The sequence below is a fragment of the Perna viridis genome, chromosome 14, assembly GCF_037379345.1.
Source record: "Perna viridis isolate PV_CMFRI_1.1 ecotype Kerala chromosome 14, ASM3737934v1, whole genome shotgun sequence".
NCBI lineage: Eukaryota > Metazoa > Mollusca > Bivalvia > Mytilida > Mytilidae > Perna > Perna viridis.
In genome coordinates this window covers 4,419,053-4,443,668 of record NC_142458.1, presented here as the reverse complement: position 1 = coordinate 4,443,668, position 24,616 = coordinate 4,419,053, and the positions used below count along the sequence as shown (strand labels likewise).

The 24,616-nt window shown below is 33.4% G+C and overlaps 3 protein-coding genes across 6 annotated transcripts; all 3 read right to left on the bottom strand.

The window, feature by feature from the left end:
* Window positions 1-843: 843 nt before the first annotated feature.
* LOC148597806 (glutathione S-transferase A-like) lies at window positions 844-24,318 on the bottom strand. Of its 4 annotated transcripts, none has more exons than XM_088559998.1 (7): window positions 24,277-24,318; window positions 18,272-18,455; window positions 10,262-10,327; window positions 8,730-8,810; window positions 8,320-8,400; window positions 4,906-4,974; window positions 844-2,248 (listed from the first exon to the last, which is right to left on the bottom strand). In XM_088559998.1, exons 1-7 carry the CDS (start codon window positions 24,294-24,296, stop codon window positions 2,021-2,023), a joined length of 729 nt encoding a protein of 242 aa, XP_088416124.1. In that variant the 5' UTR covers window positions 24,297-24,318; the 3' UTR covers window positions 844-2,020. The 4 variants fall into 4 exon arrangements, with proteins under 4 accessions (XP_088416124.1, XP_088416127.1, XP_088416125.1 ...); XM_088560001.1 differs by having other exon boundaries at window positions 18,272-18,451; window positions 24,277-24,305; XM_088559999.1 differs by having other exon boundaries at window positions 24,196-24,283.
* On the bottom strand, window positions 11,998-14,303 carry LOC148597808 (uncharacterized). The gene is made up of 2 exons (XM_088559996.1): window positions 14,165-14,303; window positions 11,998-13,584 (listed from the first exon to the last, which is right to left on the bottom strand). Exon 2 carries the CDS (start codon window positions 13,211-13,213, stop codon window positions 12,356-12,358), a length of 858 nt encoding a protein of 285 aa, XP_088416122.1. The 5' UTR covers window positions 13,214-13,584; window positions 14,165-14,303; the 3' UTR covers window positions 11,998-12,355.
* LOC148597807 (uncharacterized) lies at window positions 13,601-18,247 on the bottom strand. The gene is made up of 2 exons (XM_088562028.1): window positions 18,237-18,247; window positions 13,601-17,230 (listed from the first exon to the last, which is right to left on the bottom strand). The coding sequence occupies exons 1-2, from the start codon at window positions 18,245-18,247 to the stop codon at window positions 16,678-16,680; spliced, it is 564 nt and encodes a 187-aa protein (XP_088418154.1). The 3' UTR covers window positions 13,601-16,677.
* Window positions 24,319-24,616: the final 298 nt, after the last annotated feature.

Here is a 24,616-nt window from a genome sequence, read left to right as displayed (position 1 = left end):
CAAGGGACACTGCAGGGATATTGAAGTGGAAGCTACTCCAGTGTTTAAAGAATCCATGCTTAGCTGGCAATTATACAGACCAACTCTTTAAAGTTTGCAGCGGCTGAAAAGACAAAATAGACAGGTGTATGTTATCTACCAGTTAAAGTCGAAGTTTCGAAAGTTCTATCACCGTCAACGTAACTGGATTTTGGAGTGTGTGTCACATTTTCATCGGTCAACAGATTCCAACAGTCTCAGATGTTCTGTAACTTTCCCAAACACGATATTTTCCTAGAATATTGAACTGTCGACCGTACAAGAGTACATATGTTTACTCCCGATTGTTAGCAGGCATGTGCTTCTCGTGTTTCTGTGTACAGTTTCTATAGGTTTGCGTGACTTTGTCTCCGACTGTTGTCATAAGCTGCTCTAGGTTTTTCTCGTTTGACACTACGATATTCATAATTTTACTCTTTTAAGAGGAGCATCAATTTTCACCTTTTTCACCTGTTCTATCAAAACATAATCGGATTGTACTGTTTGACGCAAGCTTTCAGGTAAAGAACTTAATTAACGGCTCGTTTTCATGGTTATATCTTCGTTTTTATAAGAAAACTAATCGGATTGTCTGCTTATACTATGTCAGACTTATACTCAAGGTAAGTCACAGAACAGTGAACGTTGTAGACTACAATTTAATATTTGGATTCTCTAACTAACAGAATATATTTTTTATCTCTTAAAAAAGGCAGTGATATTTTTCTCACTATATTTCTATAAATGTCTCTGCTTGATTATATAATATCATATTAGGCCGACATCGATTTATTTAACGAGAACATGTAAATCAATACTAACAGGTCGACGTATAAATATTTCTTATCAACTTCGTAATAACAAATAGTTTATGATACACACAAGTTTCATGAAAAGTAAGCTTTTATTGCTGTTTAATTGAAAATAGTATTTTACTCGTGGATCGTTACGGTGTATCAAACCGATTTGTTCAACGTTTCATAATTTTCCTTTCCTCTTTCGTCTACCTCGGACCTGATTTTGTATGAGCAATTTGGCGAGTGTTTCTAGAAAAGCAGAGGTCCATGCTCCCAGTTTTAGTGGAGTCCGAGTTGCTCATTTACTTTTGTTACTTTGTATGTATTATTTTAGTTACTTTATGTTCTTTTTACATTTAACGTTTGTTGGTTGCATGTATGCAGAAACACTACATTTCAAATAATAAACTGATTAAAACGTGTGAATTTGGCCAAAGATATATGCAAGGAGACACGAATATTCCGGGAACACACAAAAAAGAAAAAATATGAAGGAAACTTAAGAATTAAATTAAAATATACACTCAGAAGAACAAACATCATGAATTCGAAAAAAACATGGGTGAGCTTAAGTGCTCAGGGTGGACAGTTCCTGCTTAAACATTTGCAAATGTTGTAATGTGACAAAGAAAAGAAGTTATTAACCATATAGATAACATCACTGAACTTTGTTGTATATGAAAATAAAATTGAATGTTTAATCATTGGTTTTGTAAATAAAATTCCTTAAATATTGTAATTCAAGAAACATGCTATTATTTTCTATTCGAACCAATCACACATTTTTGCGTATTTGAATAAACATTTTCAATTGATATGATATAAATCAGTGATCTTTGAGTCGCACGGGAATCACTGTGTAACATTATTCATTTTTAGGTAAACTTCGGCAATCATTGGAATAACTTTACTGAGAGTAAATGAATTCTTCAACTTCGCTGTAAACAGGATGTGAATTCAGTTTTTAGTCGTTTAGATGAATGCATTAAGGTTTTGTGTTATGCATTTATTTAAAGGAATATAATTGAAAACACAAGCTTTCTTATACCACTTACTCTTTTTATGTTTTTTTTAAATTTGGCTTTTTCTAGAATGATTAGGTACACTAATACTCCTTTTTACACTACATACACAGTGATGAAATTCAATGTTTTTTTTTTCTGCCATTTTCTTAATTTTGTATTTAAGTTATGAAGGTCTATGTTCTACAGATCCTTTAGAAATGCTACATTCGCAGGTTGTTGTTCCCCTTCTCTCCAATGGTATGGCCATGTAGCCTGCACACTAGGGCGTTTTTGCATTAATTCAAAATAGTTTTTGATGTAGGGAAATTTGTTGAGATCCAATGACATTCTCCATGCGAAAGCAACAAACGGGAAGAACAAACAGTCCGCTAATGTGAACTCATTACCAGCAAGGTATGGATGGCCACACTGAAAAAGAGTTAAAATATCCACAACCATCAATGCAAGTTGTCTATACTGAAAGAAAGACTAAAATATAGCAATGCAGAAATAGCATACTGTTTATATCCAACCCGTGCACTATGTACATATTTCAAAGTGTTTTTTTTATTGAGTCCGGTTGCTCATTTATTAGTTTTCTTTTAGTGTCTATGTGACAAAAAAGTAGAATAAGTACTATGAATTAAACAAATTAAATAAAGAATACACATAGAAACTTGAAAGTCCCCACTCTTCCAAATACTAGGAGTTCCGTATCTGAAATTAACTTTTTGATATATTTGTTATCTTTGGGCAACAAAAACTAGTTTGAAACACTGACTTCTTTAATTTCGACTATTACACAAATATTAAAATAATTTCAAACGTGATATCACGTTTTGCTCGAATTAATGGATTTTATAGACTTTAATAATTTTGTATCCAATTAAAAGGTAAAATGATTGAGGGTTTATTGTTAACCCAGAATTGAAACAAGGATGTGTTCTGTCACCTATTATGTTCAATATTTTAATCAATAATTCAATCGATTCTATAAAGGTATTAGATATTGGTTTCAATATTGATGATGAAAAAATTGTTATATTCTTATATGCTGATGATATTATCCTAATGGCTGAAAATTTATAAAAAATGATTTATATTTTTTATTAGATGTTTTAAGTAAATGATGTGAAACAAACTGTTTAAATGTTAAGATAAATAAAAAAAATATACATTTTCATAATTCCGAATCCTTAGTAAAAGTACCATCAAAATCGTTTATTTTTAATGATATCATTGTATATATAGTATTTAGTTACCAATATATTGGTCTCCTTTTAACATAATATCTTGATTGTAATGAGATGACCTGAGCAGTACCTTGGTCTGCAAGTCATGCTCTTATATTACAAAAGCACATTGTGCAGTACTTTCACGAAACATTTTAATACTCTCGACTTGGCAATCTGGGGCACTCGAAACTGTTAATGTATAAACGCTGTACAAAATAGGGCTATCAGATTGTGCATGAGTGTTGGCAAGTAAATGCCAAATGATGTTATTATTGATAATATGGGTTGGAGACCACCTAGTGTAAAACATTGGACACTTGTCTTTAATCAATGTGCCAGATGCATTGTTATGTACAATGATAGAATCAGTTATAAAAAGTTCATATATGAATGATATTAATAATAAGAAAAACAGTAGCTTTCGAGGTGTATTCGAACTCAAAGAATATAATTCAGATATGTGTGTAAATTTATATTATATACTTGATAAAAATAATATTGTACAACTTGAAAATTTTTTATTTGAAAAATTAAATTGTGAGTGGTAAAATAGAATATTGTTACAAAATGTTGGAAATAGGTTGCATACTTTCAAATCATATAAAACCAACTGTTGTGTCCGTTACATACAGAAATTTATTACTTACTGAGGCAATTAAATATAATGAATAAATTATACATTGCCTGATGAAGAAAAGTCACTTATTTATTTGAATATAAGAAAGTGAATCTAAGAACGTGAATCTGAGAACGTGTGCCAAGCAGTTGCTATACCTACTATAGCACGTTACGTAGAACCAGTTTACAATACAAATAGTTATTATTTAATGACCGCATGTTGTATAAATTTTGCATATATTTACATATATATATAAATGTTTTAATAGTCTCTCATAATTCTTAAAAGAATGGCACCTGTATGTACCTTATTGTTATAATCACATATTTTTTATACTTCTAATTTTTAAGCATAACTATGTTTTAGTTAAATGTGATTTTATATGTGTTATAAGTGTTGAGACTTCAATAAAATGTTCAACCCTGATAGTGAAAATTATATGGCCGATAAGAATTTTCCAAAAGCAATTAAAGTTTTATGGATGAAAAAAACGGACTTATTTTTATCACTATTTTTTCTGTTTTATCAAATGCTTTCAGTCTGTACATCCTGCTATGCTAAGTGTAAATTGTATAATAGATAGCTTCGAAGGACTGCTTATCAAAAGGAACAACTTTTTTCTAAGGTAGTATGAGGTTTGACAAATGTGTTGTGTCCATTTAACAATGAAATGTTAGCTTGGATGCAACAGCAACTTCTACTCTTAGAAATAATTTAGTTCTCATGGGAAGGTATAAAATTACTCATGCAAGTTAATGACGTGGTATAATATTACTTATACAAGTTTATGACGTGGAATAATATCACTCATGCAAGTTTATGACGTGGAATAATATCACTGGTGCAAGTTTATGACATGGTATAATATCACTTATACACGTTTATGACGTAGTATGATATCACTCATGCAAGTTTGTGACGTAGTATGATATCACTCATACAAGTTTTAGACGTGGGACAATATCACTCATGCAAGTTTATGACGAAGTATAATATCATTCACACAAGTTTATGACATGGTATAATATCACTTATACACGCTTATCACGTAGTATAATATCACTCAAGCAAGTTTGTGACGTGGTATGATATCACTCATACAAGTTTATGACGTGGGAAAATATCACTCATACAAGTTTATGACGTAAACTCGAAGGTACCTTTTGCTGACATCATACTGCCAGGAAGTAATGTAATTTTGCTATTCGTTTAAAGTCAACAAGTAATGTTACCTGTCCAAGATATTCATTCCAGTAGACAAACTCCTCCCTGCATTTCTCTAAACTCGATTTTAATCTTTCCTGAAATGGTCTGTCAAATTATTTTTCGTTCTATGTTCAGATAAACAAATTATGTACCTATTGAAAGAGTAATCAAGGGAACCAAGGTTATAGTGGTAATCAAAAGAATGTAATCCAGGGACAAAGACCAGACATGGAAAACAGACACACACAACAAAGAGCACAAAGTAACTAAAATCATACATAAAAGTAACAAAAGTAAATGAGCAACTCGGACTCCACTAAAAACTGGGAGCATGGACCAGGTGCACCGGTAGGGTAAGCATCTTCTGCTTTTCCAGAAACACCCGCCGAGTTGCTCATAAAAAGTCAAGTCCGGGATAGACAAACGAGGAAAGGTAAACTATGACCCGTTGAATAAAACAGTTTTCATGATGCTGATGGATACACCATAACGATCCAAGAGTTCATGATGACGACCATAAAACTTCTGTAGTGATGACTTCAATCTTGTAACAACATAACTCTGTTCCAGAAGCCTATTTGTTAGACTTCTAGCGCGATACAAAAAGTCTGCGTAGTTTCGGCAAGCTCTGGCATAACGTATGAGTTGTGATATGAACACTCCATACGCAGGAGCCGAAGGAATGTTGCCACAGATGAAAGGAAAGTTGACAATTCTGAATGAAAAGTCATCACGTTTGTCGTAAAGTTTGGTCAATAGTTTTCCTTTACCATCGATTTCTAAGTGTAGGTCAAGATATGAGGCTGACTTCACAGTGTCTGTAGTATCCTTTATTTCAAGTTATTTTGGGTAGATGCGATGTATCAAATCCCCAAAATTAGGATTGTTTAAAGATAATATGTCATCTATATAGCGGAGACTGAGATTGAAGGATCTTGCCAAACGGTATTCTTTCTTTCTGATCAAATCAGCTATAAAGTCAGCCTCATACGAGTGAAGAAATAGGTCAGCAAGTAAAGGAGCACAATTTGTTCCCATTGAACCCGACGGTTTGTTGAAAAACGTGTCCACCACACTGGACAAATATATTGTCGATTAAAAATTCCAGCATTTTGTAAACGTCTTCCTCTGTATATTTGGAAGATGATTTGGAATTATTTCTTACAAAGTATGAGGAATCTCTACCAAGAACTATATCTTTGTATCTAGGTGTACCATCTTTTTTGGAAAAACAACGATGTATAATGTTTTTAAGTCGGAATTTTAACTGAGTATGGGGAATAGAAGTATAAAGTGTTGAAAAATCATAGGTTTTAATGCTATTATATTCAGATAATAGTCTTGAACTGATTGTCTCCAAAAGATCTTTCGAATTTTTCAGGATCCACATTGAGTTAATACCACTACGGGAGTAACAAGTGTTGTGGTAGGACTGCAGACCCTCTTTGACAGTTGTGAGTACAGAAGTTAAAAGTTTTGAAAGAGGTTTGGTGGTACATTTTGCAGATCCAGCTATAAAACGTTGTTTGTATGGATTCTTGTGAAGTTTAGGAATCCAGTACACAGACGGTAAATCACAATCATCGTCCTTGGTAGAGAGACCAAAAGGGGATAGCACAGATTTATGGTTTTCCACAATCTCTTCTTTGTAGAGAGTGGTAGCAGTATAGGTCTTATCACTGCTATTATTTTCTACATCAACCTCTGATAATAAACATTGGTTATAAAACGTTTTGCAGACAAAAACAATGTTGTTTTGGGCTTTGTCTGCTGGTACGACAACATATTTGTCATGTATAGTAGACAATATTTTTGCTACATCAGGGTCTTTGAAAACTGATGTAGCCTTGGCACTCATTGACCTACTTAAAACTTTCATTCGTTTCAAATTTAAAGACCTCACAGCCTTTAACCACTCTGACAGAGAATCAATGTCTTCTTGTTCTCGTTTTATCCATTTTCTTGCATAGTCCTCGACGGCATCCATAAGAACTTTTAAGTTATAATTCCAATTTATGGAGCGTGGTTCACGGTACTTGGGACCTTTAGAAAGGATATTACGTAGAGATTCGTTTTCGATAATGGTTAAATCTCCCGTAACGACGTGACCAGAAGGACCATATTTGAATGGAGAGCTTTTGCAAGAACAGTCAGGTGGTTTAACCTTGAAGTTCTCAATCTCAAGGTTCTGCAATAGCCTTTTATAATTGAAAATTTTGGATGCAATGGGTGAAGTATAGGAATAAGAAATAATTGGTATGGATTTGTCTTTGAAATATGGGGGAATTTTGTTGGTAACGTTTTTGTGATGGAGGATGTTAGTCAAATTAATTGCATCTATACCTTTGTTGACAAACGGTAGTGGAAGAAATGATCTTCATCTTGACTTTTCAAACAAACTGGTTTAAAGAGTCTGTGGAAACCAATATCCAAAATGATGGCAACAAGTCTGTATAATGATGAGGTGGGGTCAGAAATAGGAGTGTCAAGACTTGTTTTTTTAAAGGGAGTGTAGTAGAGTGAGAGGTATAGAATAAAGTGTGGTTCTAATGTGATGAAGTCCAAGAGATTTTTGTATGAAAGGAAGGAGACCATCTATGGAGACATCATGTAACTTAGGTGACGTATAGTGGCGATGGACATGACTCCTTTCCCGTCTTGGATTTTTGTCAAATAAATTCATCACATTCATGCTATTGTTATATTGGCTTGAAAGGTTTCCTATACTTTGGATGTTGTCATTGCATCCGTAAGGTATTGCAGTACCTAGTCTGCGTATCCAGTACTCCTCTCTTTCCCTACGATAGTTTTTACTTAGAACAGGACTGTTGGTAGGATGGTTTTTTTTTTCTAAAATACGAACTTTTAAGTGTTGTTTTACTTCATACAATGTCGTCCTTTGGAAGTTAAGTGTATATATTACATGACAAACAAAAAGAAGCTATAGTGAGTCACAACAAATACTTCAAATTCATTTTTGTGACAAGATATATCCATACCCATTTTACCCGACGAGAAATTTGTTACTATCAAATTTGGCGTAAACTAAAAATTTCACTGTTTTGCTCAAATAGAGAATTACCTTAAATGTATGTAGAAAAGGAAAGACAATCCTGTGTACCTCATTGAACGGACAGTGACGTATTTACAGTCAATAAATGATACATTCTGACAAATTAGGATTATAGATATTGTATTTGAAATGCTAGAATGTAATATTTTTTTCAGTACTATCTTTTACATAATGTATCAATCAATATTTTAACCCGTTTTTTGTTCTGTTTTGTTAAGTTTTATCTAATTTGATCTACTGTTTTATGGAATCAATTTCGAACCGGCAACACGGAAGTCTCTCATTTTATCTATGGAACTTTACTATTTTTTGGGTTCTTGTCCGATTATGTACAATAGACTAAAAGCAATATTTAGGTTATACCCACTTTATCCCTTGTGTCTTCAGTTGTATCCCAAATATAGTATGGTACTTCCTCCATAGATTTTCTCATCAAGTTTTCTGATGCCTTAAAATTAAATAAAAAAACAGAGTTGCATCTGTACACTTCATATCACAATATACTTAGTGCGATAAATAATTTGCTTTTGTGTTGTCAAGTATATGTTATTACTTTCCCTACTTTAAGATAACACTAGCAGTTCTCTTTCATTGAAATTTCACTCCTCATGTCTATATAAAAAGGACTTTTAACAACAATATAACACTTCACACTTTGTGGTATTACACATATATGCCTTTCACTCCATAATGCCTTTGCCTTTTTTCTAATTGATTAACATACATAGGGGAAACATCATTTTCTGTCACAACTAAAAAAAACTAAACAACAATTACCTCAAACCCCTTTTGAAGAACTTTGGCTCTTGCTACAGGATCTGACGGAAGGAGTTGTGGGCCTTGGTTGGGATATTTCGACTGAAAAACAAAAATGTTTTCACTATTTCACTTTGTGACAGATTCCAGTCTGTCATTCATTCTCTTAAGGTTGATCATATCTAATATTCTTTATATAAATTTTGCTAATTTTTCTGGAATATGATATTGAATTAACTTCAAAATTTTAATATAAAAACCATAGGTCATAAATTCACTATTTAACAAACTATCAAAATACTGATAGATAGAAATTCTTCTAAATTTATATAATTAACACTTAACTGACATTCTTTCAAACTCAGGAAAACTGTGGGTCATCGAATTTTTTCTCTTGTAATATCAAAAAACATCCCTAAAATTCCCATTACATTTCTATTGAGCATTTTCCGGCCTATTACTTCCCCTTAAAAGAAACTGTATACAATTTATGTTTGTAATTTTACCATACAATATTTCATGTCAAAATTCTTTTAAAATGATTTAAGCATACTATTTTACATCATTTTAGACATAATTAGTTCATCAAAAATATGTCTATGATTTTGTAAGGTGACAGAAAAGAATGCTCAGTGTAATAGGTATTATCTACTTTATTGTTTGTTTCAAGAAATCGAATAAAAGTGAATTATTACAAAATAGAGTTCAATGAAAACTTTCCATTGTTTATATGATAGCAGAAGTGTTTACATTTTACATGTAGTGTGACTGATAGTAATATGATATTCACGATACAAGTAATTCTTGAATAACTTTCGAATATACGCCTAAATATGATCAAAACTGTCAGAAGTGCGGCAATACTGAATTTAACCATCCAATACGTCACGTTAGCTTGGTTAAAATCCAGTATTAAACTAGTTAGTCAGTAAAAGTATAATTGCGTAAGGTTTTCCATATTGGCTAAGTTATTGGTCCTCTGCTAGCCATATACCTGGTAGCCAGGTTTCTGAATGGGGATGCAAATTAATCACTGATAAGCAATTTTACTTGTTTATCTGGTATGATTCATCTCTTTAATTACAGGCTAAGATGTAAATCAAAGTTGTTATTATTTTTTAAAGAGGTGCGATCGCACCCGCCGCACCCCTGGCTACGGCCTTGATATAGGATTTCGACTACGTCTCAGTCCAACAGTCCAATACGGCTACCCTCGCACAAATGACTAAGCAAATATGAAAAACCTTCCCCAATAATACTATATTAATACACAAGGTTTATTTTCATGTTCAATAAGAGACAAGTTTTAACCCAAGAGTTGATAGGGTAAAATTCTTATTAAATTATTTCAATCATTTTCACGATGTTGTTCATTATTTCAAGCAATATTAGTATAGGTGTATCAAGGCTTCCGCCGCCCCTCGAAAAGCACAATGTGATTATTTTAGAAAATCACAATAGCGAATTCTGCTTTTCGGAATTTCTTGATTCTGGTTATCACAGAAAGAAACCAACACATTCTTATTGTCATTGCCATAAGTGTTTAAACCAACCTCAAGCCAGAGACAAATTGCATAAGACTCACAGATAACAGCATCTCCATCTTTGAATGTTGGAACCTAAAACATAAATCAAAATTACATGAAATATCATAAAGCAACGTAGTTACCGACGCTAAAAAGTGATTGATTAGAATTTCAAATGATAGAGAACACCTAATCTAAGCAGGTGGTTTAAATGCACGTGACTGTTTAATTATCGGGTGGTGATTTAATTTCTGTATGAGGTTTCCCGCCATTAATTTTTTTCCAACATTGCTATATACACATGTATTTCAATGGCGGGATCGATTCTCCTTCAGAGTATTCTTGATTTAAATTATTTCCCCACTATCTATGTTGGAAAAATCTTAATTTACCATGGTCTCGAATGTACTGAGAGTCCGCTACCATAAAACAGTTGAGTTTGTTATCCGATATAGATGCTCGTTGTAACCTGATGCATTGTGGGTAAAACATACATTGGGGTAAAAGTCAGATTAAAGTAAAAGAAAAGTGTTTTTTTCATAAACAACACCAGATATTATCCAATATGGCAGATATAAATATGTTTCCTGAATGAGACAGCATTCTTATGTAGAATCAAATAGAGACAATAATGGAATATTTATTGTTATGCTAAAATTATAATTGTTTATCAAGTGCCTCATTCCATTTTATATTTTCACAAGTAAAATTTTAGTTTAAAAAATTTGGTGGTATAATTTTCAACATAACATTGCGATAGTTGATACAAACAATGTTCAGTGTGAGTAGCTGAGTGGGGTAAACTGTACTAGAATGCACCAGTTTCTCTTATGCACTTCCATAGTTCTCTTTAGAAGTACTTCTTGTATACAATCAGTTTATGGATTTTTATCTTCCTATATATATTTGATTCTAATGCTGCTGATGAAACACGTGTACAGTATATCGAAATTTGCTATTTATGATTGCTGTTTTTGTGTTACATAATCAAGGAAACAAAATTAAAAAAACAACTTCATTTTACGAGCATGGACCAGTGCAATAATTATGGTTAGAGTCGGTGTTTTTAAAGAAACACAAGAATACTTTCTGGAATTTCTTGTTTTAACGAAAAAAAAAACATAATGACGAATAAAATTAGCTTGTTCTTATTGTGGAAATATGTTTAGGTGATTAACACAAAATCAATGAATAGACTATAGTTTCGTTTTCTTCCTTAACACTGTCCAAGGGAATAATAAGGATTTACTACAAATGTAACCTCCGTTTTGAAGGATATAGTGAACTTTGTGTTTGTTCATTCGTTTGCCCATTCGTTGGTCCGCACCTTTTTCTCTTGATATTTTCACTGAAGCTTTATACAGGTATGCCAAATCGTAGAAGTCCATTTCAGACTTAAGCGATATAAACTTTTGTTAGACTGTTCTTTTGACGTTGCTTTTCATGGTAGATCCAGACTTTTATATTTTGACGTTGCTTTTCATGGTAGATCCAGACTTTTATATTTTGACGTTGCTTTTCATGGTAGATCCAGACTTTTATATTTTGACGTTGCTTTTCATGGTAGATCCAGACTTTTATATTTTGACGTTGCTTTTCATGGTAGATCCAGACTTTTATATTTTGACGTTGCTTTTCATGGTAGATCCAGACTTTTATATTTTGACGTTGCTTTTCCAGACTTTTATAAGTGTGTCTCTAGAGCGGTTATGGATTCCGCAAAACAATGGCAATTTCTGCATTTTTAAAGGCCTGGTTCCGGATTTTCATGGTAGATCCAGACTTTTCATGGTAGATCCAGACTTTTGATGGTAGATCCAGACTTTTCATGGTAGAACCAGACTGTGTCTCTAGAGCGGTTAGAGGATGCATTGTTTTTTTCACATTTTTTTTTCTAGTTTTAGTACCCGATTTATGTACTGATATAAATTCATTTTAGCTTAAAATGGAAATTGAATTAAGATGTTGACACTGAAAGTAACGCTTTAAATGTAAGCAGTAAATATTTCGTATACATTTCAACACAGAATGAAACATAATTTCTTATACAAACAAATAAGAATTTAAATCTATAAGTATTAATACTTGCTTTCCTGCTTTACATGCAGCGGGGCAAATAAATTAACGCAGTATTTCGACGAATTTTTGCATGAATGTCATAAAACGTTCTTTCTTTTTAGTGTTCTTTCTTAACGTGTAGTCAAGGGAACGTGCACGATTCAATGCCATCTGATAATTATCAGGTAACGGTCCCTTTGGTGAACGGAATGGTAGTCTTGCAGTCCATTTCCCTTCAGTGCCGATATGAAACTCTTTGTCCATAATTTTGAGAAAACTCCCATCATCAACTGAAAGACTAGGTTTGTTGTCCTTGTTTGTTGTTTCAAATATGTTAAGTCTAGTTACCTGTGATTTTCTATTAGTGTTCATGAGACCATCCGAAATACTAATCATCTGCTCACAAGGTTCAAATATAGAAGGACGGCCATTATCACTAACAAAGGTTTTGTATACATTTGCAGGCGAAATGTGGTGACCTGACAAACATACATCACCGATAACTGTCCATCCCAGAGGGGATCGTTGTGCAAAGGGGGCTTGTGGTGGTCCAATTCTTTGATCAATTACGTGATGAGGATCAGGTAGGTCACGACCTATCAATAACAGTATTTTCATTTCAGAGTCTCTTTTAGGTAAGTACTGAGAAATATCACTCATGTGCGCAAAATGTCTGGCAACATCTGATGTTGGAATCTCGGTTTCATTATCAGGAATGTTGTCACATTCGAGGACAGGCGGTAAGTTCATCCTACAATTATCATGAGTACTTTCAATGACTAATCCGTCTGCTACCCTTCCATGCATAACAATTTTCCCGGAACATGACTGCATAGTGTATTCTACCGGATTAGAATGTACACCTAACATATCCATTAATGAACCTTTTCCGAGTGTCTTATTGCTCTGATCGTCTAGCATAGCATACGTCAAAACTGAGTTTTCAGATTGACCTTCCCGAAACACACGTACTGGGACAATCCTTGCGCATGATTTACCACGAAATTTACCACAGACTTCGGTAAAGATAACATTGACAGTTGTACCTTCAGAGGGTTTCTCCTCGCCGTGCTTTTGAGTACTCTCTACAGGCAATTTTTCCCTCAATCTTGAGAACTGTTCTGGTGAAAATCGAGATCATGATGAAGTGCAGAACAGTGACGATCACTCTTACAGATTTCACACAGTATTTTGGCCTTACATTTATTTGCAAAATGTTCCGCTGTTCACAACATCTCAGGCAAGTGTTGTGCTGATTGTAGGGGGGTTTTTCTTTTCTGTATTGTAAGTTACTAAAATAGACAGAAGTTCTGTAAAATGATGTTTTATTTTCAGGTTCCAAAGATCAAGTCTACATTATATATTCAATAAACAATTACAATCAATTATGAATAAATCATGCATCAGTAAATCAATAAACAATTATCAACCTTTACAGTCTCACATACAACTTATTTCAAAGGGGAATAACTCATCAGGGGAATTAACTCTGTAACTTTCAATAGTTATATTTCATTAAAAAGGGGTGGACCTAACTCAAGAGCTTAACTCGCATATTTTCATTAATTGCATAACTAAATATATTTCTTTTAACATGCCAGATAATTCACAATACTAAATCAATGTAGTTTCTTAATAATTGCCTTTTTCCTAAATTAAAGTTATCTCATTAATCAAAAGAGGTACATGTACTTAAAACTCTAAATTGAAAAAGGGACTTTATATTTCTAATAATTAAAATGTTGTATGTAAGGCTTGCTAATAACATAAAAGTAATGATATGTATTTTTACTATCTGGATCAATCTAAATTCTAAGCATTCAAAATATTAACATATTAAATAACAATATAGCTACATTATATAATGAATACCTTAGTCTCCAGGCTTCAAACATTTCTGCAATTTCTGTAAGTTAAACTTATTCAAGTATTCATTAAAATTAGGGTTTTGAAGATTGTGCTTGTTCAGAATATTTAGCAATATAAATTTACACTCAAAATTATCTCCCATGAACTAAGTAATTATAAAACTTATTCCGGAGTAAATATGATAAGTTCCGTAATTCAGTAATGTTCTCTTTTTAAACATTTAACCTTTTAACAACTTTTAAAACTAATATCTTAAAAACTTATAATAACTCACATTTAACATAAAACTTATTTACAGATAACTTTAACATTATAAGACCTATTCAAGAGTCCATTTTGTATTTAAAATATTATATACAATTTGTCCTTAAAGTACAACAGATATTAATAAATCTTGACTCAAATTAATTATAAATTTAGTATTAACTTATTTAATTCAAAATCATATGTTAAATTAAATATTACTTTAACTTACCTAAAATAGACAGAAGTTCTGTAAAATGATGTTTTATTTTCAGGTTCCAAAGATCAAGTGACGCTAAAACATAATTTTGGATATTCGAAATTTTAGTCACATGACCTTTGGATTTAAGAACTTCTTCTATTTTCTCCAATGAAATGCCAAATAGTAATTAAAACGACTTCCCATAATTAATTTCATTGGTCATCAATTACCTGCTGATCATTTAAGCTTTTGTCAATCATTTTGACTTAATTCTTAGCGTCCCTAGTAAACGGATTATCGAACTTTTACCTATAAACAAAGAAGATAAATAATTCCCTTTGTTCCTTTAAATTAAAATACTTCCCAAATACAATTGAAATTTTTTTACTTGGATTTATCTATTTACTTTATAAAAGTCTTTATTAGCTAAAAGTATTTGACATCTAGTACCTACAAAAGAGACTTAATTAACATGCTCTTTGATATAAAACTTTACGTAATACTATGTACAAAATATCTGTGAAAGTATATAATTAACTTTTAATTCTATTTACAAGTTTCCAACTTCAGTTAATATTTAAAATTATATTCTTCAACATAAATCCGTTTTATAGGGTTACATTAATTTTATTCAATTCTTCTAGTATGAATTTTCTTTATAAATTAAGCATTATAATTTCACTTTCTTATAAAATCTATAATATTTCCTTTTATTCAAATTAAGCATTCTTTCTCTTTCTTTTAATGGAAATATAAAATTTCCATATTTTGTCTATTTTTCCTTCACTATAATACAAAAAATAAATCCGTTTTATAGGGTTACATTAATTTTATTCAATTCTTCTAGTATGAATTTTCTTTATAAATTAAGCATTATAATTTCACTTTCTTATAAAATCTATAATATTTCCTTTTATTCAAATTAAGCATTCTTTCTCTTTCTTTTAATGGAAATATAAAATTTCCATATTTTGTCTATTTTTCCTTCACTATACAAGCATTACTGGACTTTATCAATTTTTTCCAATCTTGCAAACTTTTGTTTCTAAAGGCTTTACATTGATTAACTGTATGCTTCGAGCCTTTGTGGATCAAACAAAGCAACTTAGTATTTCCAGCTGTTATTTCAGTTTTGTGTGTTGAAATACTTGTATTTCTTTTCATATTATAATTACTTTTCAAGTCTTTTACAGTTTCTTTAGGTTGATTACATATCAGTCCAGGATCATTTCGAATCAAACTAATCTCTCCAATAAACTTGACAAACTCAGCGAACGGAGGAAACAATACTGAATTTTGCTTCTTGAAATTAACCACTCGAGTGATCCACTTATCTTGAATATATCTGGGCAGTTTCTGTACGATTGGTCGTATGCCAAGAGAAGAGTCCAGGTATGAGAATATGGCGCTATAATTTTTCAAGTTTTTGACTACTTGAACTTCGTTTAACAAATCTAATAATTCGTATAACCTTTTGTAATCTATCTGGTCTGGTAAATTTGAAATTCTTGACTTCAGTGTAGATTTGATAAGTTCTGGCGACCCAAATCTTTCGTCCATTCGGGCCCAAATTAATTTCAAACATTCTTTAGGGTTAGATGAATAGGCAGAACGTGCACTCATAACCAAACGGTATGCATCTGCATTTTTACTGATACAGTCTTAAGTCATGATTTGAAATTGTGTTTTCCATACTAAGTAACGATCTGGTTTATCATCAAACTGTTGTTTCTGGAAACTTTCCAATACAAGATTTTTCTTATTAAGTAAGAGGAAGTTCCACAATTAATATCATTATGATCACACCCAGTAGTTGTTTGATAAGCTTGCTGGTGAAATTCGGGAACAAACATAGTGTTTGGCAAGGTCGCACCCTTTGACACTTCATGTTTAACAAATGGTGTGGACGTTGCAGTATTCATTGGAATATACGGAGGTGCATCCGCAGAAAGTTTCACTTCTGAGTTTTTATTTGAGAGTTCATTTAAGTAATGCAAAGTTTTTTTCAAATGGTGTAACTTCTTCCTTTGGCAATTCCTCATGAAAGAAGGAATGTGATCTTCGTCAATGTCTACTTGACTATGTTTTTTTCTGCCACAGTTGCTTCAGCTTCTTCTGCAGCAGTAGCTTTCTGTTGCTCTAAAATCTGAATCTCAAGTACTTTCTCGAATTGCTCTTTCTTAAGTTGAGTTTCCTTTTCCAGAAATTGCAGTTTTACCTTCTCAGACTCTGCTTTTACTCGTTTTTGTTGTGCTAATTGACTTTTCACAGATGAATGAGCATGACGGGAACTACCAGAGTGACGTGATCTAAACGATTTCTGTGACTGAATGTCTGATGATTCTTTAGCCAACTGGATATTATCTATAGTAACATATGTTTTCTTTTTAAGTTCATTGAAAATTGACCAGTAGTTTTCCAATTCTTCTCGGGAATTTTCAAGACTTAAGCGAGACAAAAAGTCCAAATATTCATTTGCATAATTTTCATATCGTTTGAAGGCAGTTTGAAAATCTTGTTCTGTATTGTCTAATGCTTTTATTGATTTCGGCAAAGATTCTATGTTTCCAATACAATCTGATAGAAAAAATCCTGCTGCTTGAACGTTCTTCACTAATGTGTGCCTTTAAGTTTTCTTGATACTCCTTTCCTTTCTCAGTCAGTTTCCTGGTTTCTGTTTCCATTTTCTCTTCAGGGGAAGCCATGTTTTTCTAGTACAAGTCTTTTTACTGTTCTGCCTCTAGATTACATGTATTGCAGCGGGGCAAATAAATCAACGCAGACAGTTAACCCGATATTCTTTGTGGTGTTCATAAACATATGGTAAAAAGACTGTGCTTATTTATAGCTAGGAACAACAAAAATAGTTGCTCGACTTCTGCGTGTTTCCGACAGGAAGTATACAAAAGCGTAAGAGAATGCTAGGAACCTGAAAAATTCCGTTTTCGAAAATGCGGGTACAGCACACTTGCATTTTTAAAAATCAAAACAAGAACTTGAAAGTATATACTTCTTTAAGATAATATGCTTGAAATTCAATGCAACAAATATTTTCACTTCTAACTAAAATATGACATTTTCACATGTTCTTACTTATAATGAGTAAAATAAAAATATTATTTGCGTATAAATGTACATGTAATAGCCCTAAAAACATCTCAACTGTATCCTATCCAGCGGTAAACTATCGCGTCACACATCTCAACTGCATCAATGTCATTTATTTACACGATTAAACGAACCCAAGGCAAACTTGAGTTCAAGTTGTTCTGTCGAAATTTTGCAATTAATATCAGGGTTTGTGGGTAGTTACATATCCTATAAACTCATAAACTAAATACTCTAAAAGATTTCTATCTTTTTGTTGAAATTTTTTTTAATTTATGGTGTACTGGTAATACGCGTTTTCTTTGCATGGGGCGAAGTGCTGATAATAGGCGATTAAAACGTGTTCATTTTATAGTTCATCATATCGGAAGCCCGAGTGATAATCTATTTAGATTCAAAGTACTATATAGCTACTCGTAAAAGCTGAAAGACAAATTGTTCAGACGGTTTGTTTACGATTACAACGATTTACTACTACCAAAAACGAGCTTTTACCGTTTTACGGTAGCGTATTTTCAGTACATTGATCTCATCGTATAGATAAAGATGTTATTTACCTGGCCACGTGGGTTTAAAGCCATCACTTCGGAGCTTCTTTGTCCATCTTCATCGAAGCTGATACGCCTAGAATCGTAATCAATGCCTTTCTCCGCCATAACCAGCATTGGTTTCCAGCATGGGATACTTCCTGATCCCCAGTATAGGATTCTTCCCGACATCTTAGTGGTATTGCTCGACTGCCTTGATAAAATATAGTAAAAACGTTCTTTATCATGACCCGTATTCGACGCGGGAAATAGATAATTTTTTGGTATGCCAAGGACAACATTTACCTGGTTATTTGGAGATGTTTTATATCAAATGATAACACATTTAATTTTTGTGTCTTGTTAGTTTGTGTAAACATGGGTCCAGATCTTTAGAAAACATATCTCTCAACACACTGTTACATGTATGCGCATATTTATATACAACGTCTCAGAATGTGACGACTCTATTCGCTACACTGCTCCATCGGATCAAATTGATGCAGAAAAGATATTGAAAACTTATAGAAGGGTCTGAAAAATTCCCAACGATGTTAGAACTGTCAAATTTGCGAAGCAAATGTTTGGTTGTTCCCTCCGCGGGACTCGAACTCGTACTGCTGACACCTACGGCAACACCGCCTGCACAAAGTCCAACGCCCTAGACCAGCTAGACTAAATAACCAGAGGCTCACGTGAGCCTGTATCGCTCACCTGGTTTAATTACTTGCTAAATATTTCATATAATTTTGCGTAAATTTACAAGGAATTTTCCTTAGATGAAGATTTTCTTGCAATTTAAAGCATTGGTAAACAGGAATTATTGCATGGGACAGGTTGGAAAGGGGACATAATGCATAGTTTGCAACCCCAACATACTAAAATCCGGAACCAGGCCTTTAAAAATGCAGAAATTGCCATTGTTTTGCGGAATCCATGAAATTTCTGCAAAACACAGCGTTTCTTAGACTCCAACATGATTACTTTGCTAAAAAACTAATCTTATTAAACTAGGCATTTCACATCCAGTTTTGTATGGAAATATAGTTTACAAGGCACATAAATGCAAACAATGTCCATCAAATCTTAAGAATTATTTAAATAGACTGATTCATAAAGGATATAAATTCGACATTGTTGTCAGATCATTAAATCTTGTCTTTGTAGGAAAAAATATTGATACTCTTATTAGATCATTACATTATAACTTAATCATTCATATTTTAGCATTTTAGTCATTGCACAACTTCTTGCTAGACCAACATAGTCTATGATGTTGCAGTTCTAAATCCTTTGGAAGTTTTGTAACTGATATTTTTTGTGTTGGGAGGCTTGAAGATTTGTCATCCTTATTTGTGTCCTGAGCTTGCTTTCAGTAACTGCGAGCATTCATTGTTTATACCTCATTTGTTTGTCTTCTATGTTATTGTTAATAATTGTTGAGGTACTTTTCTAATGAATTGGATGTATTTCAGGTTGATTTTTACTGTGTGTCTAACTTTGTATTTATTTTAGCCTTTGACCGTATAGAGGGGGAGGGTTTGGATCCAACAAAACTAGTTTAACCCCGCTGCATATTGTTTGCGCCTGTCCCAAGGCAGGAAATATAGTCACTGGCATGTAGTTGTCTTTTTTTAAAACATTTTAGTTTCTTACCATAAATGATAAACTGATATAGTATTGAGGAAGGGCCGGACCTTTTTCGGGATGCTGGGATCAGAGGTTTTTAAGCTCAGGATTTCGGGATTTCTGAGAATTAAGCCCGGGATTTCGGGAAATAAATCCACCGGGAATCGGGATTTTAGCAGTTTTTAAGTTCCTTTGTTGTTCGGGATTTCGGGATTTAGTAAAAATAAAGTCGGGATTCCGGGATCAGACCCCCTCCAGCCCCCCTCAGTATTGTGTTCACTGATTTATCCACTTTGTTTTTATTGGGGCAATTTAGAGCTTGCTACATGGAGGAAATTTCCCACTTGTTGAAGATCATGTGGCGACCTCTAGATGTATATTTTCTCGAGCGGAAACTTTGGAGATGGGAGGTTGTCTCCTTGACATTAACTCCATATCCGTTCTTTTTCATAAATAAAACCAAACACCAATTGCTTCTGGTTAAGTCAATAATCTGGTTTCTACAAAAGTTGATTATAAAGCTTCATACCAAATATCAAATTATTTCCATTAGTAGTAACTGAGAAAATTTGACGAAAATTTTATTTTGTTGTATGGTAAAGGAAAATTTCAAAGTCTTGGCAAACAGGAAGTGGTCGCAAGACTGAACTGAAAATTGGCTACACGGTACAACTCATCATTATCAAGCTTCAGACCAAATATAAAATCATTCCCATTAGTAGTAACTAAGATAACTTTGACGAAAATAATTAATGACAGACAGATGGACGGACGGACAGACAGACAAAGTGAAAACTATACGACTTCCGAATCTCACGATGCGGGGGCCCTAATTACTGATACTCCATGCCAAATTTCAGAAAGCTAGGATATGTGGTTCCAGAGAAAAATGCGACAGAAATGTTTTGTGACACAGACGACAGACAACGGATAGTAATCCCTATATGTCATCACTGCATGAACGCAGGCGACACATTAATGGCTGCAAGCAGACACATGCAAATTTTTTTAGCTCTTTGCATTTTTTACATGCAGAATAAAATATCTACTATAACCACTGGTAATGATGCTTCAGACCAAATATCAGAGCGTTCCTACATATATATACATGTACAGAAATGGAAAAATCATGGAAGTATATCTTTCCCAACAGATGTACAGCGAGAAAAACTTAATACCCCCTCGCCTACAGGAAACAGCCAACAGGAGCCAAGATTTTTGCAACGAAAATAGTCGACGGAAGAACTAACAACAGACACCATGATCAATATATACATTGTACCACCCTGAAAAAAAGGGGGGGTAATAAACACCAGAGATTGTGAGCCCTGCACTTACTATTAGGCCACAGTAAGTTAATTTATAGATTCTCATCCATCAGCAACAAAAAAATTGGGGCGAATAGGAGAATTCTATTTTAATATTATTTTTTTTTACCAAGTGCAAAATTCGTGAGAGAAAAAAATTCTAGAATTGTCATTCATGTCTTCACCGTGACAGTGACCTTTTTTATCCACGTTTCCGCACAGAAATTCATTAAAGAATTCTTTAACTGCACGGCCTCCGTGATGTTAGTGCCATACCACGGTTTAATTTCTTTAATTTCACTCACGAAGCACCATTTGACATTTGTTTTTATCGGAAGTACTATTTGTAGCATAAAAACGGAAACGTGACGGGCAGATACAAAAATAATCCAGAATTTTCAATTTTCAGGAAAATTTTAAAAATAAATAAATACCGGGCGTGTCATTTTGAACTGGGGTGGGCAGGGATGATATAATCTACCATTAACTTGATGTGGTCTTAACTGTTGGAATTTTATAAACATTGGCCACATATTCTTTGATCAAATGTAGTTTTGAACAAAATTAAATGTTTTCCAGTCCTTTCGTCCCCAAGTAGTTCCGGCCAAAGTAGTTCCGTCCCAAAGTAGATCCGGCCTAATTTTAAAAGTCGTTCCATCCCCAAAATGAAAAACCCCAATTATGCTAATTAACTGACAAAATAATATAATGTTTTAAAATTTTACCGACAAAGTGATGAAAGTTGCAGATGTTTTTTTTTTTATTTTTTGCCGACATTAGCTTGTTTTTTTCGTAATTTTGCCGCTAAGATCAAAAGACAGTGTTTTGTATTGTTCAGTAATTAACCTCTTCCTTTATATAGACGCCTTTTGACGCCTCTAAGTTGAAAAAGCACCCCCCCTTTTGAAGGCCTCTGAGAGTAGCTTGTGTTTTCGTAATTTTGCCGCTAAGATCAAAAGACATTGTTTTGTATTGTTCCGTAATTAACCCTTTCCTTTATATAGACACCTTTTGACGCCTCTAAGTTGAAAAAACCCCCCCCCCCTTTTGAAGGCCTCTGAGAGACTATAAACTATAGGTACACAGGTCCTTTTGGCTTATTTTGCTTTATTGACAGTCACTCAAAAAAATAAGTGTTTTTTCGGCGCGCCTGAACCTGTCAGGGGGGTCCCAGAGGGGGGATGTACCACCCTCTGTCCTGGTGGTTCGAAAGGGGCGCAAGCCCCCTCGCCGCTAGGAATTTCTGAGGGGTACATACCCTTGCCAAATGGCCTAAAAATAACAGGGATAGTTAAATTTCAGAGATTTGGCATGTTTTTGGCTGTAGTATCTACTGGTGATTTTTTTAAAAATTTTGAACACACTTTTTAGGGAAAATCTGGAAAAAAAATTGCAATTTTTAAGCCCTTTGGGGACCCCTGGTATCACCATGGTAACAGTGAACCCACTTTTGCAAAAGCCTAGAAAGGAAAGGGTTAAGAGAGTAGATAATTATGACTACGGAAGTAATTCAGATGTAAGCCAAATAATTTAATCATGTGCTTCTAATTATAAATCATTGAATTAGTAATTGATGATTGATGAATGTATCAAAAATTGATTGGCGGTAATAATTTTTTATTTTTAATATTCGATTGCATTGCAAAATATGTTAGAAATTGACATATTTGGTGGTTTGTGGTTGTTTTAAAGCAAGTTGAACACGAAATTAACATTTTCATATTTTTTGGAATTCCCGTAAAAGGTGTAAAACCACTAATTCCAGCTCCCATTACTTTCTAGGTTAGATTGAACAAATTTGGCATCATGTAACTTTATAACCAACTAAACCACATTTTTTAATTTTTAATATACAGCATATCAAAGGAACTACTTCGTCTCTCTAAAGTACTACTGGATTCCGAATTAGTGGTATTACACCAAAACAACATGAAACATATAAAGATCAAAAATCAGGGCAAATATACAAACAGTTAAAAATTTGGCCCTGAACGACTTTGGGACGGAACGACTTGGGCCGGAACGACTTTGGCCGAAACGACTTTGGGCCGGAACGACTTTGGGACGGACTGGTTTGGGGACTGAACTACTTGTAACCAATTAAATATTCAACTTCAATCTTAACTACATGATTGTGGGGGAGAGGTATCTGAAAGGTTCATGACAATGCATACATACTTGATCTCACTCATTCTGGGAAGGCAAATAATTCCTTAATGCCTTTTGTTCCCTATCTTTATTAAGTACAAACATTCATACATTCACATTCATGCAAGTCGTTGACAACTGCATTTTGGGATAGATATCGCTGTAATAGTAGTTGTTAAGCTGTTAAACTGAGCCCTCTTGTCCAGTCTCCTTTTTCAACTAAATGAATAACTGCAAGTATTTTATTAATTTAAAAGTTGCACATGTCTGTGAAAAGTAAATGTTTCATGGGCTTATTTTTACTTATGACAGTTATAGGAAGCGAAGCTTCCATATATTCTGAAGACATGATTTTGGTACTATGAGTTTGGATTCTGTCTGCGTCGCGTGCATTCATACAGAGTTATCTTTCTTTCCACGGTTGTCTCCATAAAGAATTCAGAACATCTCTAACAAAGTGCACGTAGAGGAGTACCGACTACATAGTGTAAGGACCGATAACTCTTTGCAAGAGATTATGAACCAGGGAATGTACGAAATGTTCTATTGCGGAAACGAAGAAGAGTGAACTAAATTTAAAATAAAATTAATTTATCATCAAACTGGCTTTGCTTCCTTAGAGGTTGCACCTCAAATTATATTAACTTTTGTCAAACCCAAGATTAAGTCATCATGCATTATTTCATTATAGCCTCAAACAAAAATGTTACTCTTTAAAGTATTGATAGATCACCGACACTGGTTAGAAAATATTTTAGGTTTTGGGGGCGGGAAAACAGTCCCAGTCAAAAGCAGATATTTACGACTTTAAATTTCATTGATACTAATAATTTTAGTTTTAAAATGATCTGTATACACTTTTCTAAGTACTTGTACAGGTATTATCATCTCATCATGAATGAAAACATAACAATTGTTCAATAATCCGGTGTCCCATCCATCAAAACTTACTTTCCAAGAAAAATTTTCATTCGGAATGCCTCTGTACACTTCATAAACACATACTAAAAAGTGTACTTCAATCCCGAACTTAGTTTTTTTTTATAAATAATTTTTGAAATAACAAGTTTCAAATATGTGACTCTTCTATTGTGAACTAGGCTTAAATATCAGCAAAATTTATCATTGAATAAATTAATAGTATAAATGATAGACATAGCAAATATTTTTTTTAATCTAACATAGCTTTTTGTATGGTCCTCCAATCTCGGAGCACCATCCTATAACTTTCTGAAAACTATGATTTTGTCAACGAACTTTCTAAACAAATGATAACTTACATTGAAGCATG